The 12,315-nt window shown below is 51.1% G+C and overlaps 4 protein-coding genes across 4 annotated transcripts; 3 read left to right on the top strand and 1 right to left on the bottom strand.

The window, feature by feature from the left end:
- Positions 1-126: 126 nt before the first annotated feature.
- On the top strand, positions 127-1,659 carry VDBG_09847 (conserved hypothetical protein; the record flags this gene model as incomplete). Its single annotated transcript, XM_002999761.1, has 3 exons — positions 127-508; positions 748-1,115; positions 1,177-1,659. 3 exons carry the CDS (start codon positions 127-129, stop codon positions 1,657-1,659), a joined length of 1,233 nt encoding a protein of 410 aa, XP_002999807.1.
- Positions 1,660-4,447: 2,788 nt separating this feature from the next.
- Positions 4,448-5,809, top strand: VDBG_09848 (conserved hypothetical protein; the record flags this gene model as incomplete). Its single annotated transcript, XM_002999762.1, has 1 exon — positions 4,448-5,809. One exon carries the CDS (start codon positions 4,448-4,450, stop codon positions 5,807-5,809), a length of 1,362 nt encoding a protein of 453 aa, XP_002999808.1.
- A 726-nt stretch (positions 5,810-6,535) lies between these two features.
- On the top strand, positions 6,536-6,962 carry VDBG_09849 (conserved hypothetical protein; the record flags this gene model as incomplete). Its single annotated transcript, XM_002999763.1, has 2 exons — positions 6,536-6,651; positions 6,776-6,962. 2 exons carry the CDS (start codon positions 6,536-6,538, stop codon positions 6,960-6,962), a joined length of 303 nt encoding a protein of 100 aa, XP_002999809.1.
- Positions 6,963-10,124: 3,162 nt separating this feature from the next.
- Positions 10,125-11,485, bottom strand: VDBG_09850 (conserved hypothetical protein; the record flags this gene model as incomplete). The annotated part of the gene is made up of 2 exons (XM_002999764.1): positions 10,125-11,215; positions 11,350-11,485. 2 exons carry the CDS (start codon positions 11,483-11,485, stop codon positions 10,125-10,127), a joined length of 1,227 nt encoding a protein of 408 aa, XP_002999810.1.
- Between the last annotated feature and the right edge of the window lie 830 nt (positions 11,486-12,315).

Consider the following 12,315-nt stretch of genomic DNA (forward strand, 5'->3'; position numbering starts at 1 on the left):
CATGGTGGGCCATGTGAACTCACCCACTTCAGGAGAGCGAGAACTAGGATCGATATCAGCAAACCACTGCAAAGTAGCTGGGGCGAAATCGCACCCAAATCAGCATGCAAATATCTCGGTCTCACCATGGACTCTACTCTTACCTGGAAGCCACACATTGACGAAACAGAACGCAAAGTCTCCACAACTATCACGGCAATGAGCACCCTAGGAAACTCCGCGTGGGGAGTGGGAACAAACGATATGAGAAAAATCTACAATGGAGTGGCGGTGCCACAGATGATGTACGCCTGCTCAGCATGGTCGAACGCCGGCTGGGGCAGAAAAGCATACACCAAGAGAACATTGCAACGACTAGAGAGACTGCAAGCCAGGGCCGCAAGGGTGATGAGCGGCGCCTTCAAGGCGACGTCGTTCCCGGCACTAGACGTCGAAATGCACCTCCTCCCCGTCGAACAGCAAATTTGGAGACACAACCTGGTCACGATTGGGAGAATTGGGTCCCGTGGTGGATCGCCGACAGCCAACCACCACATCGAGGAAGAGAATAAGCCCCAGGGAAACCACCAAACAGAAACTACAACAAAGACCCTGCCCCGACGGCAAGCAGCAAGAAAAGATAGAGCCCTTTGTCGTCCCACCCTGGTGGCAGGGGCCGCGGCTATATCGAAGAGAGCACGGAAAAAGCCCAGAAGGAACCCCGGAGGAAGCAGCAAAATGAACCCAGCGCGATCCACATCTACACAGACGGGAGTGGAATCAACGGCCGCATCGGAGCAGCAGCGGTCTGTACAACGACTAGTGAGACCACGAGTGTAGACATGGGGGCAGACACGACATCGACAGTCTACGCCGGCGAGCTCCAAGGCATCATACTGGCCCTTTGGATGGCCCTGGCAGACAGAGCAAAAGGCAACATCCGAAGCAAGATCCTCATCTACACCGACAACCAAGCAGCCATCAGATCATCGGCTAAACCCAAAGGCAAATCAGGAGCATGCCTACTCAAGGATATAGCCCAGAGAATACAGGAACTCAACAGCCAAGGACTCTCGACAGAAATTTGGTGGATATCGGTATACACAGGAATCCAGGGCAATGAAGACGCTGATAGAGTAGTGAAGGAAGCTATTGGCTGGCGAGAAAAATGGGTAAACTGGCTTAACGGTAGAGCAGCCGTGGGAACTCTACTCCCTCCAATCGACACTCAAGACATGGACGCACAAGGAAGCCAGCAAAGCATGGCAAAGAAAATGGACATCAGAAACGAGAGGCAGAACCTCGTTCCGATACACGCCGAAGCCAACCAAGAAGATCCTGCAGCTCCATGAAGGGCTGATCAAGCGACAGAGCGCCATCCTGCTGCAGATGCGCACCGAGAAAATCGGATTAAGGAAGTTCCTCTTCAGCCGAAGAGTTCCGGACATCACGGACGACGCCTGCCCTTGCCGAGAAGGACGACAAACGGTGTCGCACGTCCTGCTGCGACGCCGCCGATTCCGACAACTCCGACGCCAGGAGCTAGGATCTATTCCAGGACGAAACGACCTCCGGGCCTTGCTGAACAAGCGCACAGCAGCCGCGAAAGCCATCAGATTCATGGAACAAACCGAGATCCTTGGGCAATTCAGGATCGAGCCCCAAGCGAGACAAAGCTGAGCACTGGGGGGAGACTGTAGGTACGCAGAACCAGCACAGGGGGCATCGCGCCCCGAGGGAGCCTAAAATGCAGCATGAATTAGTAGGAACCGCAATCTACACGAGGTGGCAAACAAGGGTAGAATGAGGTTAAGGAACAGAAGTGGGAATTTCGGGGACAGCTGGTCGAATGTTTCGACATTTCGGCGAAGTGGGGCGCCTCGGATTAATGTTCGAGCGCTTCGGCGGTCAGCCAAACCCCGCTTACCGGGCATAGCTGCTGATAAGATAGCGGCCAAAACCGAGTAGGAATTCAAGTCAAAGTCAAGTCAAGTCAAGGCAGCTTGACTCGCGCCGTCTTTTTATCGGCTCTACGCGGGCAGGGAGGTGGGGCCGGACGAGGTCAGAAGCTGACAGGCCGTCTCGTTTCTAGCCATCAACATTCCAGTGCTACAGTGTTGCAACAGCTTCCAGGAACCGTCAAGTAACCTAATGATGGCGTGCGAGCTACGGGCCGGGCCATCCCTTATGAACCAGAAGCTGTTCAGAATGGCTTCCTAGCGGAACAACGGTGCCTAGCTCTTTGTGTGGGGGGCCCTTTCTGGAATTGTACCCGGAGTTGGTCTCGGTTGGCAGGTGGAACCCACACACTCCCAAGCGCGTGCCATCGTTGACGGATGTCAGTATCCTCGCAGCTAAATTATGCAACCCCAAAGCTTCGCCGCTTGCCATGCTCAATCGCCTTGCGTGCGGCCTTGAGGCCAGGAGCCGGGCACCGCGCCCTGCGAGGGGTAGCCCATGCTTTCTAGCAGCCCGGCGGCTAAACTGCCAATCCGGATGGTAGAGGGTCGCTTGAAAGCAAGCTAGGAGGACGCTTGCGCAGGAGTCTGATTTAAGGCCTTCGAAGCAGATAGTGCCTTATTGGCTTACTAGCCACCATGCGTAATAGATGTGTGTGTGTGTGTGTGTATGTATAGAACGCCTACTGACAGAGAATATAGCTGTAAGAGAGACGTTTACCGGAAAGCATGCCGCCAGAGTGCCGACGATGAAAGTGGCACCTCTGGCTCCACTGGGCCCATTGGGAGGGTCGTCGACCTTTGGTTCAGTCTTCAGTCTGGCCCCCAAACGAAATGGCCACTTCGGGTGTGACGTCAATGCGGGTAAATGATCGCGAGTTCAAGTTTCTTCGTCATTCAGGATATGCAAAGCTATGCTATGTTAGATTAGGGGGTGCCGCATAGCATCGTCAGATACTACTTTGATGGTCGCTGCAGCCCAGGAGCTGCAAGCAAACACCCCCTGGATTTACTTTTTACCCATTGTCTTTTCGACTGCCTCCAAGAACGCTGAAGACTTTCGAGTGATAATTGAGGTCCCATTAGGGCCCCCATCGTAGGCCCTATGGTTCGTACTGAGGGGCGCGGGGCTTGGGCCTGCAGGGCACAGCATGGCATAGACTGAATTGTTGTCAGGATCAGCACTTGCCTCATTGTACTGCCCCAGAATTTCATTCTCCTCCACTGTGCAAAAGATTTTACCACCTTATCGAGCGCCGTCCAGATCGCTCACTCTCTGTCATCTAAATGCAGCCCTATACTGATATGATAAGCTTTCTCGTCGTTCGGCGTGGTCATTGGGTGACATTACCATTGTGCCAATCGACTCCGATCTTCAGGTTTCTTGGGCGGTGAATGTGTCCCTAAAGTAGGGAGACGAGGGACGTTTCATGCTGTCAGGAATTAGAGTTGCAGGACGAGCTCATGAACAGACACAATGTGGACCGAGATAGGGTGCAGGAGCACTGACAATTCTGTGGGGGTCACCAGTCAGCCAGTCATCTCGAACCAGACGGGTAGCGGACAATCAGCCGACTAACTGCGGACTTGTCAATAACGAGGTCTCCGTGGCCCGAGTCCATCAAGTGGGCATGTACTGCTACTCCTCAAAGTCATCTCCATGGAGAACGTGACCGTCTGCAATTTTAGTCCTCAGTATAGGTATTCACGGCAGATGATCGGAGGCTCTTCTAGAGCACAATGTATGTCAGAATTTGAGAAAGACCGAGGTCGGCCGGCGCTTTCCGGCATGCCATCGTCTAGAGCATTCAAAATCTTGTGTCCTTCGACCATTTCGTTCTTGTACCAGAACCCTCGGTGCCCTTTTGGTCCGGACATCGCCAGTGGCACAAGCCTTCAGTATGGCAACGGTCGACATAATTTCCCTCCTTGGGCAAATAACCCTGGCCGAGACGGTCCTGCTCCTGGCTAGCAAGAAATTCTAGGATTCACGCCAGACCCTTGAACATGCTGAATGGATGAAGTACCCATGCAGCTCAATGTACTGACAAACGAATCATTGGTGCAATCATATTTAAAGAACAGCCCAATAGAGGCGAGGTGCCCAAATGAACGAAGCAAAAAGACCACGGGTAGCGGCTAAGTAAAGAACATCGTAGTGGCCGTGCGACGAAAGGGCCTTGTGGTGCAGCTGTACGCGTATAGACCATTGAGGCAAATGTCTCCAGGTATTCGAGCCCTCCTTTTCTCTAATGAGTGACGTAACTTAGCACTGGACCGTACCACGCCTTGGAAATTACGCACTAGGCAGGCGCCTTAGGTTCATGTACCTACTACGAGCGACAGATTACAAAATGGAGGCTGTCGCTACTGTCGGCCGAATATGAGTACTACGTCGACAGATTTTGCAACGCCGTCGAGTCATTTCTTCGATCACATTACTATCCCTGTTATTCTAGCATAACCTCTTCCTTCACTCCAAGCCGAAGCTTCGATCTAAGAAGGCTAGCATGCCTTGGAATCGAGTATCAGAGACTCGATGGGAGCGTCCCCTGAGCGGCTACGAAAACTTCTTTGTCGGCGTAGCATCGCTCACTGCCGGCTTGAGCGGTGGCCGTGAGCACTTCAATATCTTCTGCGCGATCAAAGTCGAGCTACCCTTTGCCGATCCGATCCCGGTGCTTAGACATGCCTGGAAGCAGCTACGCCACGATCAGCCCCAAATAGCGAGTACTGTTGAAGGCACGACCAAAATCTACGAGACCCCGGTCAGTGAAGAGGCTCTGGAACAGTGGTTGGACAAGACATTCCTCGTTGCCCGTGACGCCGAAGACGCCGACGGGCTATATAAAAATATCCCCATAAACGAAGAAACATCGCTGTACTATGTTCCAAACTCCCAGGAGCTTGTCTTGCGTACGTCTCACTACAACTTTGACGGCGTCGGGGCCTTACTTTTTTGGGACGCGTATCTTAAGGCGCTCGCCTCTCCTTCCCCGGACATCAAGTTCGGCGAGGAAGGCGTCAGGCTGGACCCAACGATGAAAGAGATCCTGGGCCATCCGGACGCATCACGGGAGCTTCAGAGCGAGGCTGACGCTCTCGTCGCCAAATTCATTGATGCGTCACCAGGGATCGGGCCAGAGAACAAGGCAGGCCTTGCACCCATCGGCCGCGCCTGTAACATAAGCGTCGCGTTCACCGCCGACAAGAGCGCCGCACTCTTTGCTGCCTGCCGGCGAAAAGGCGTCACAGTTACCTCTGCGGCCCACGCAGCTTATATTGCGACAATCAGTCACCATACCGACCCCAGCACGAGACAGGATGAGTACGTGAGTTCCATCGCCTATAATCTCCGGGACTATCTCCCTGCGTCGTACAACACGAGCCAGCATGCTGCAAATGTCTGGTATGCGGCTCATCCCTTCCACCTTCCGCTACCCATGTCGTTCTGGGACATGGCCAGGGAGATTGGGCGCGTCAATTCAACGGCGTACAAAGGCAATCCTCGCGCTCTCGAGTTCCGCGAGCCCCTCTCACAGTCCTTGGCTAAGCTCATGCTAGCGCCCGAGGCTCTCCAAAAGCCAATTGCGAAAGATGCATTCGTGAGCAGTTTGGGCGTCGTGGAGAAATTCATCCAGCGCGAGTACAAGCATGGCGAGAACAGCATCAATGTTCTTGACGTGAAGCAGGGCTTGGACGTAATCATGGGTTTCAGTTCGGTACATATCCTGACATTTGCGGATCGTTTGAGATTCACTTACAGTTTCAATGATGGTTATGAAGACCCGGAGGAGATTCGGAAGCATTTGGCGGAGATGATCGTCGTGCTTGAGGCGGAGCTGCTTGAGGCGGAGCTGCTTGGGCACTAAACCGAGGCCCGAGCGACACGGACAACCCCGTGAAAGTGTTTAGCGACAAAATCATTCTGTTGGTTTTGAAAATGCCTAGAAATAGTCGAGTCTCTAGACGTGATTGCCCGCGAAACAACCTAAAATGGCACCCAGGCAACGATAGATACTTCCTATAGATTGTCCTTGAAAACTCCCTACTTACAGCCAAGACTCCCTGGTGATTACCGTGACGCTGGCTAATTTCGGGCCAACAGTTTATGCACACAGTCCACTTCATCATGGAGCGAGTGCATCGTAAGTGGACGCCTTCAAGTATAACAAAAGCTAATTTCTGGAACTAGACTTGAAGCGACTACAGCAGTCCTATGATATGAGTCAAGTCATGGTGATACTTCTGTGCTGCGTTTCGACTTTTCTTCTGAGCTTCGACACCCATCGAGAAACAAGCTCGCTGCATATGCTCGACGTCTCGGCGGGCCTTCTCACGAACGCTGCGATGACGGCCGTGGTGGCTTTGGCAATCATAGCAATGCTATTATCTCACTTCGGACGCTCGATACCGCGGGGAAGTTCAACTACATCCACGCCCGCGAGCTGGGAGGATGCATCGCCGACGATGAGAAACTACTTCGCCAGATCTTTGAGCATCTAGCCCCAGGAGGCTACTTCGAGATGCAGACAGTCCACCCCCGCTTCTTATCCGATGATGCTACCGCCGAGCTAGTAAAGGACGCTCAATTCTGGATGAGCAACATCTGTGAGGGTTCGGCTAAATTCGGAAAGCCTGTTGACTTGACGCCTCAGTGGCTGGACAAGGTCAAGGCTACCGGGTTTGTCGAGGTTGAGCAAAAGATTTACAAGTTACATGCTTCCAATACCTCTACACGGCGAATCCGATATCTTTAGGACTCTAACGGTCGCCTCCCACGTTCAGGTCCCAATCGGCGGCTGGCCAAAAGACCTAACCCTTAAGTCAGTTGGTAGATGCTTCCTTATCGAGGAACAGCAGGCCGTCGACTCCTATACCCCCGGGATTTTCTCTCGCATCCGCGGTTGGAGCCAGGAAGAGATCCAGGTCCATATTGCCAGAGTGAAGAACGACATTGAGAACCCTGCCATTCACCTATATATGCCCGTCTACTTCATCTGGGGTAAGAAACCGGAGGCATGACGGCCCCGTGTTTCATATTAGGGCGTCTCTGGTCATTCCCGGACATGGCTAGAATGCTTTTATCTTCCGCGACGGAGCTCGCAAGGCCAAGAATCCTGGCCTGCATTGCGGTGCTGGTGATGTATGTACAGATGCATGGTGGCTTGGTTAAGTTTCAGCCGTTCTCGAGGCGCTTTCCGCACGCGGGAGGACTAGCTTTAAGTTGCCAGCGAAAACTGTTCGGCCTGGGCAGATACATAGCTATTCAAAATATGAATTTCTCGTCACACTACCGAATTGGCTTTGTGTAATGCTGGCGACGCTTCATGGGAGGGAAGCCTTGGGACGCCGTCGTTGAGGAATTCGTGGCGGACTGGGTGTCGCGCCATTTTGACCAGCCTGAACCGGCCAGGTCCCAGACAGCCAGAAACAGATTCGTTGACACATTCTTGGCAAAGGATTTTCGTCTTTCACCGACAGCCAGTTTCTGCTCAGGTGAGGTGTACTCACACTGTCCCGGCCCATTGCATTCCGTCCTTCTCCTCGACTGTAAGTTTTCCCAAAATTGCTCACAGCAACAAGTATGATGCAGATGTAAACATCCTGGCTCTGTCCGCTTACTGTCGTCCCGGAATCGGGTCTGAGATGATGGGACAGCTTGGGGCGACGGTCGAGCTCTCATAGATACTAGATCGCCCTTTAAAAGTCTAAAATCCTAATACTTTAAGAGGAGAATACGACCCTTAGCTAACGCTATAGGGCTAAAAAAAATATAACTCCGATAAAGAGGAAGCCTTACTCTAGGCGAGGATTAGGACTAGATTACTTAGAGGGAGGTAGATTCTTAGGTAAAGGAGGAAACGTAATAAAATCTAGCTCCGTCTATATACGCTACGCTAAAGAAACGGAGCTATAGCGTCTACGGAAAAACTAGTTATAATGCTAGAACTTATTAATAGGTAACCCTATTATCCTCTAATAATAATAAGTAGTTTTTATTTTAATTTAATATATTATTATTATATAATAATAGCCTAGATCTATAGAATAAGGGTTATATAGACTACTCGCTATATATCTATATTAATCTTATATATAAGGTATTATTTAAAGTACTTAGTATAAAGTATCTTAACTTTGCTCTTAGAATTAATTAAAGCTATAAACGGTTTTCTTTAATTAGTTTTAATAGATAAGCGTTTTATAATATAATTTAATATTTTATTATAATTAATAAAGATAATAAAAAAGGAACTATTATAAGTAATTATAACTTATTATTTATAGCTATTAGGATATTAGCTTAGAGGAGGAGTATTATATAATAATTAAGGAATTAAAGTATCTATAAATTATTAATATTATAATTAAAGAGTATAATAAGATAAAGAATAGACTTATTAAATAGGATTATATAATAGCTTATTTAGAATATAATTATAAGTTAATAATTAATTTATTAATAAATATACTATAATCTTAATATTAAGGATTATTAATAATTAATAAACAAACTATTTGATTTAAGTTTACTATTTAATAATATAAGAAAGATAAATAGATATAAAAGGATAGATATTCTTATATTTATAGATATACTCTTTCTTACGATAGTAATTAATCTAAGTCTTACTTTATATTTATTATAACGAGTACGTAACGCCTTACGATACTATACTATCTCAGAGTCACAACCTAAGCTTCTACTAAACAGCAACCCTAACCCTCTAATAGCGTTCCCCCTCCGGAAGCTGCCAGGTCGTAATACTATCCTATAATAGCTTATCTTCTAGTATTCCATACGTCTTTAGTCGATATATTATCTTAATAGTCGTCGCTCCTTAGGGGTAGATCGATTATTATATTAAGGAATCTTATATAATAAGTAAAGGGATTAATTATTAGTCTCTAAGTGGTAGCTAGGAAGATAGAATAATCGATAATCTTTCTCTAAAATCTCCGTCTATTAACCTTTCTTATAACTATTCCCTTGCTATGCTCGGTCCTCTCTCCTTAGCTCTTGCGATTAAATGATAGGCGATCCCCTGTTAGTCTTATACCTCCTCCAGGTCCTGACACGCATACGTCCACCCTAGCACTGACGTTGGCATAAATCAAGCCAGAGAAAACATCTACTTGTTTCCTTTTAATTTATATTCCAATTGCTTCAGTAGCGCAAAACACCCTCTCTCACTGGGATTCTTCAGAGACAAAGAGTGAAGGGATCAACTGTTCGTCTTGAGGGCTCTCTAGGTGGGTGGAATAATTGATGCCTTGAGGCCCCTTGCTTACACTCTAGTCCATTGGCCTTCCTGATAAAGGGTTCCTCGCTGCTGTCGGTCTTGTCCTCCAAGCTTCTGCGATAAAACGCCGGGCGGTCCCCCGCTGGTCTTATAGTTCCCTCGCGTCCTGTCAGAATCCGTTGTGGGGGCGAGTCTGTTGGGAGGCATCCGCGGAGGGCTGGCGGACCCTGAAATACGATACTAAAGGGCCCTCCTGGACACGAGGACCGCCGAAAGCCCAAGTTCAGGAAATCCTCTCCCGTATGTTGAGAGATCGCTGTGGCGGCAACGCTGCGGAAGACCTTCTCTCTGTTCACGCCTCGGCAAGACACCTTCATACCATTCGCGTACTCTAGTGAGTTATCCCTGCACCTCGTAATATTGTGTGCTTCTCTCAATCAACGAAAGGGGCAACCAAAAACCTAGAAAGGTTTCCGCAAGGTTCATGGCCTCCACCCAGAGTACGACAATGACCAGCTGGGCTATCTTGTCAAGGGTGATGTTTTATACGAGAAGAGCGGAAAATACCGAAACTCTCCACAGCAATGGAAAGGGAGACACTAATGCAGCGATGGCATGCAATAGCCGTCCACTGGGCGGGCGATCTTGTCAAACGATATCACACTGCCACCTTGCCACTCCCAGGCATAGAGCCTGCGTTTCATCGCATGAAGTGAACAAACAACTCACTTCATCGTGCACCGCAAGTCTCGTCACCGAAGCACGATCCACATGTTCCAAAGGAGGGCGACAAGGCAGTATTATTCAGTTCCAAGTACTGTCCGCATGCAAGGCTCGTAAAACAATGCACATGATCGCTGCCCATCATGAATAGTGAATTAAACCCCTGCTGGAAACTCCCTCAAACTCATGCCTCTCTCTCTCTCTCTCTCTCGCCCCCTCAAAGAAGGTTAGGCAGAATTCTCTCGTCCGTGTACGCCCACAGCAGAGGCGAGTAGTCGGAGCACCAGGCATTGCCGGTGAACCAGGTGTTCCTGCCGCCCTGCAGGTCGTACAGCTTGGAGTAGAAGCCGTCGGCGACGGCTTCGATGGGGACGTGCAGGCCGAGGTCCTTGTGCTGGCCCCAGACGGCCGTGTCGGGGTTGCCGGGCGAGCCGCTGACGGCGTTGCCGACCGTCTTGGCGGCCGTCAGGGCGAGGGTGCGGGCCTTGGCGTTGCTCGGCTCACCGATGACCTTGACCGTCTGGTAGCCCGGCACGCCGGGCGTTTCGAAGCGGAAGACAAAGGGCGAGCTCGGCAGCAGGGTCGGCGACTGGAGGTCGACGTTGTAAAAGTTGGTCAGGTCCGGCATGCTGCTCTTGCGGATGATGCCGACGTGGTAGGGAATGTCGCTGAACTGGGCAAAGAGCTTCTTCTCGTTGTTGTCGAGGTCGAAGGCGGCCAGGTTGCTGGGGGTCGGCGGGATCGTGATGAGGAGCTTTTTGGCGCGGATGGTGCGGGTGCCGCACCGCCCCTGGACGACGGCCGTCACGCCGGACGTTGTGCGCGTCGACGACACGACGCGGCTCGAGTAGAGAACGTCTTTGCCGAGGAAGGCGGCGACGCGGTCGTACAGGAGCTGGTTGCCGGCGGGCGAGTACACGTAGCCGGCCGTGAGGCCGAGGACGTGCGGCAGGCCAAAGCTCTGGAGCACGTAGAGCGTCGGCGTGTCGAACAGGTTGCCGACGCCGTGGGCGAACTGCCAGATAAGCTGCATCATCTCGGCCGTAATGTTGTTACGGGCCACAAATTTGGAAAACGGCTCGAGGAGCTGAGGGTCGACGGGCTGGGGAATGTCATAGTAGCCCTGAGCGATGCCCGTGTAGGGTGACACCGCTGCGATGTAGTTGCCAATGGGACCGAGGAGCGACAGAATGTTTGTGGGCGTGGCATTCGGGACGACAAACCCCGTCTTGAAGTCGACAAGCGTGGTAGGGAAAAGGCGACTGCGCCGAGACGTTGAGGGCGACGTTGAACCCGACCAAAGAAGTTCTGCGTCTGATTGTTCAGGATGTAGGCCTCGACGCCTAGTCGATGGGCGCACCCGTGGCTTGGTCTGTGAAGGTATCGACGTGCCGCCCAGCTGCTTGTCGCTCTCTACGACCAGCACCTTCTTGCCTGATCACGGAGTCGAGTAGCAGCATATGCGCCGGTGGCGCCACCGCCAATGATGAGCACATCGACGTTGATCTCGGGGGCGGGGGGTACGGCCTGCACAGACGAGGCGGCCAGAGCCCAAAGGGACAAATGGTGGAAATGCATGGTGATAGGGGTCGCTGGAGGTCAGAAAGAGTGGACACAACTGCTAAGGTTGAAATATTAGATGTAGATACAGCTGCCCTGTACTGAGGACGCGATCCTATCTGGGTGAAGCCATCCGGAGGTCTATATACCACGACACATGCCAGGCTGCCGGCAGCAGCCAGTGGTGAACTGGGTCGAACAGGCATCATGCGGCTTGTTCGGAACCGTAAGGTTTCCTAGCTTCGTCACTCCTCAAAGCGAGTTCAATATGGTTTGATTAGAGATTGGCAAGGCATGACTCTCGCTGAGGCTGCGCATACCGTTGAGGGGTATGTGATTGGGCCGATGCGACTCTGCCCAAGCTTATTCGCGTACCGGGATCATGGCCCTCACTCTATTAAGCATCTTGTCAGGGAAATGATGCCCACGACTGCCACTCTACGAGGCTCAATCAGTACGGCGGTACCATATTTGTCGCGATAACAAGAGTGAACACTAACTGTTTCATGCTGCCATCCTAGACCGCGCCGGAATTGTCATTCCATGTCGTCCGCCCGCTGACATGAGAGCGCGAGTCTAACTGGCAGGGAGAGACGGGCGTGATGAACCACGGCACTTGTGGGTGGGCTCGCGAGCATCAAGCGTTGCTGGCTATGGTGATCGATTTTGGCCATGTCAATTTCCTTTCTGATGCCTATTTGAATTCAAAGCAAAGCCGAGAGTTGCGCCCAAGGCAACGAGTTGACGTCGTGGCCGATGTCAACTCTACCTTAGTCAAAAGACACCCCCACGCCGAGATGGTGGTCAAGTCCCAGGTATCTGACCCTCCCACGTTACGCATTAAAAGA

Source organism: Verticillium alfalfae, genomic scaffold (assembly GCF_000150825.1).
Source record: "Verticillium alfalfae VaMs.102 supercont1.17 genomic scaffold, whole genome shotgun sequence".
Classification (NCBI taxonomy): domain Eukaryota; kingdom Fungi; phylum Ascomycota; class Sordariomycetes; order Glomerellales; family Plectosphaerellaceae; genus Verticillium; species Verticillium alfalfae.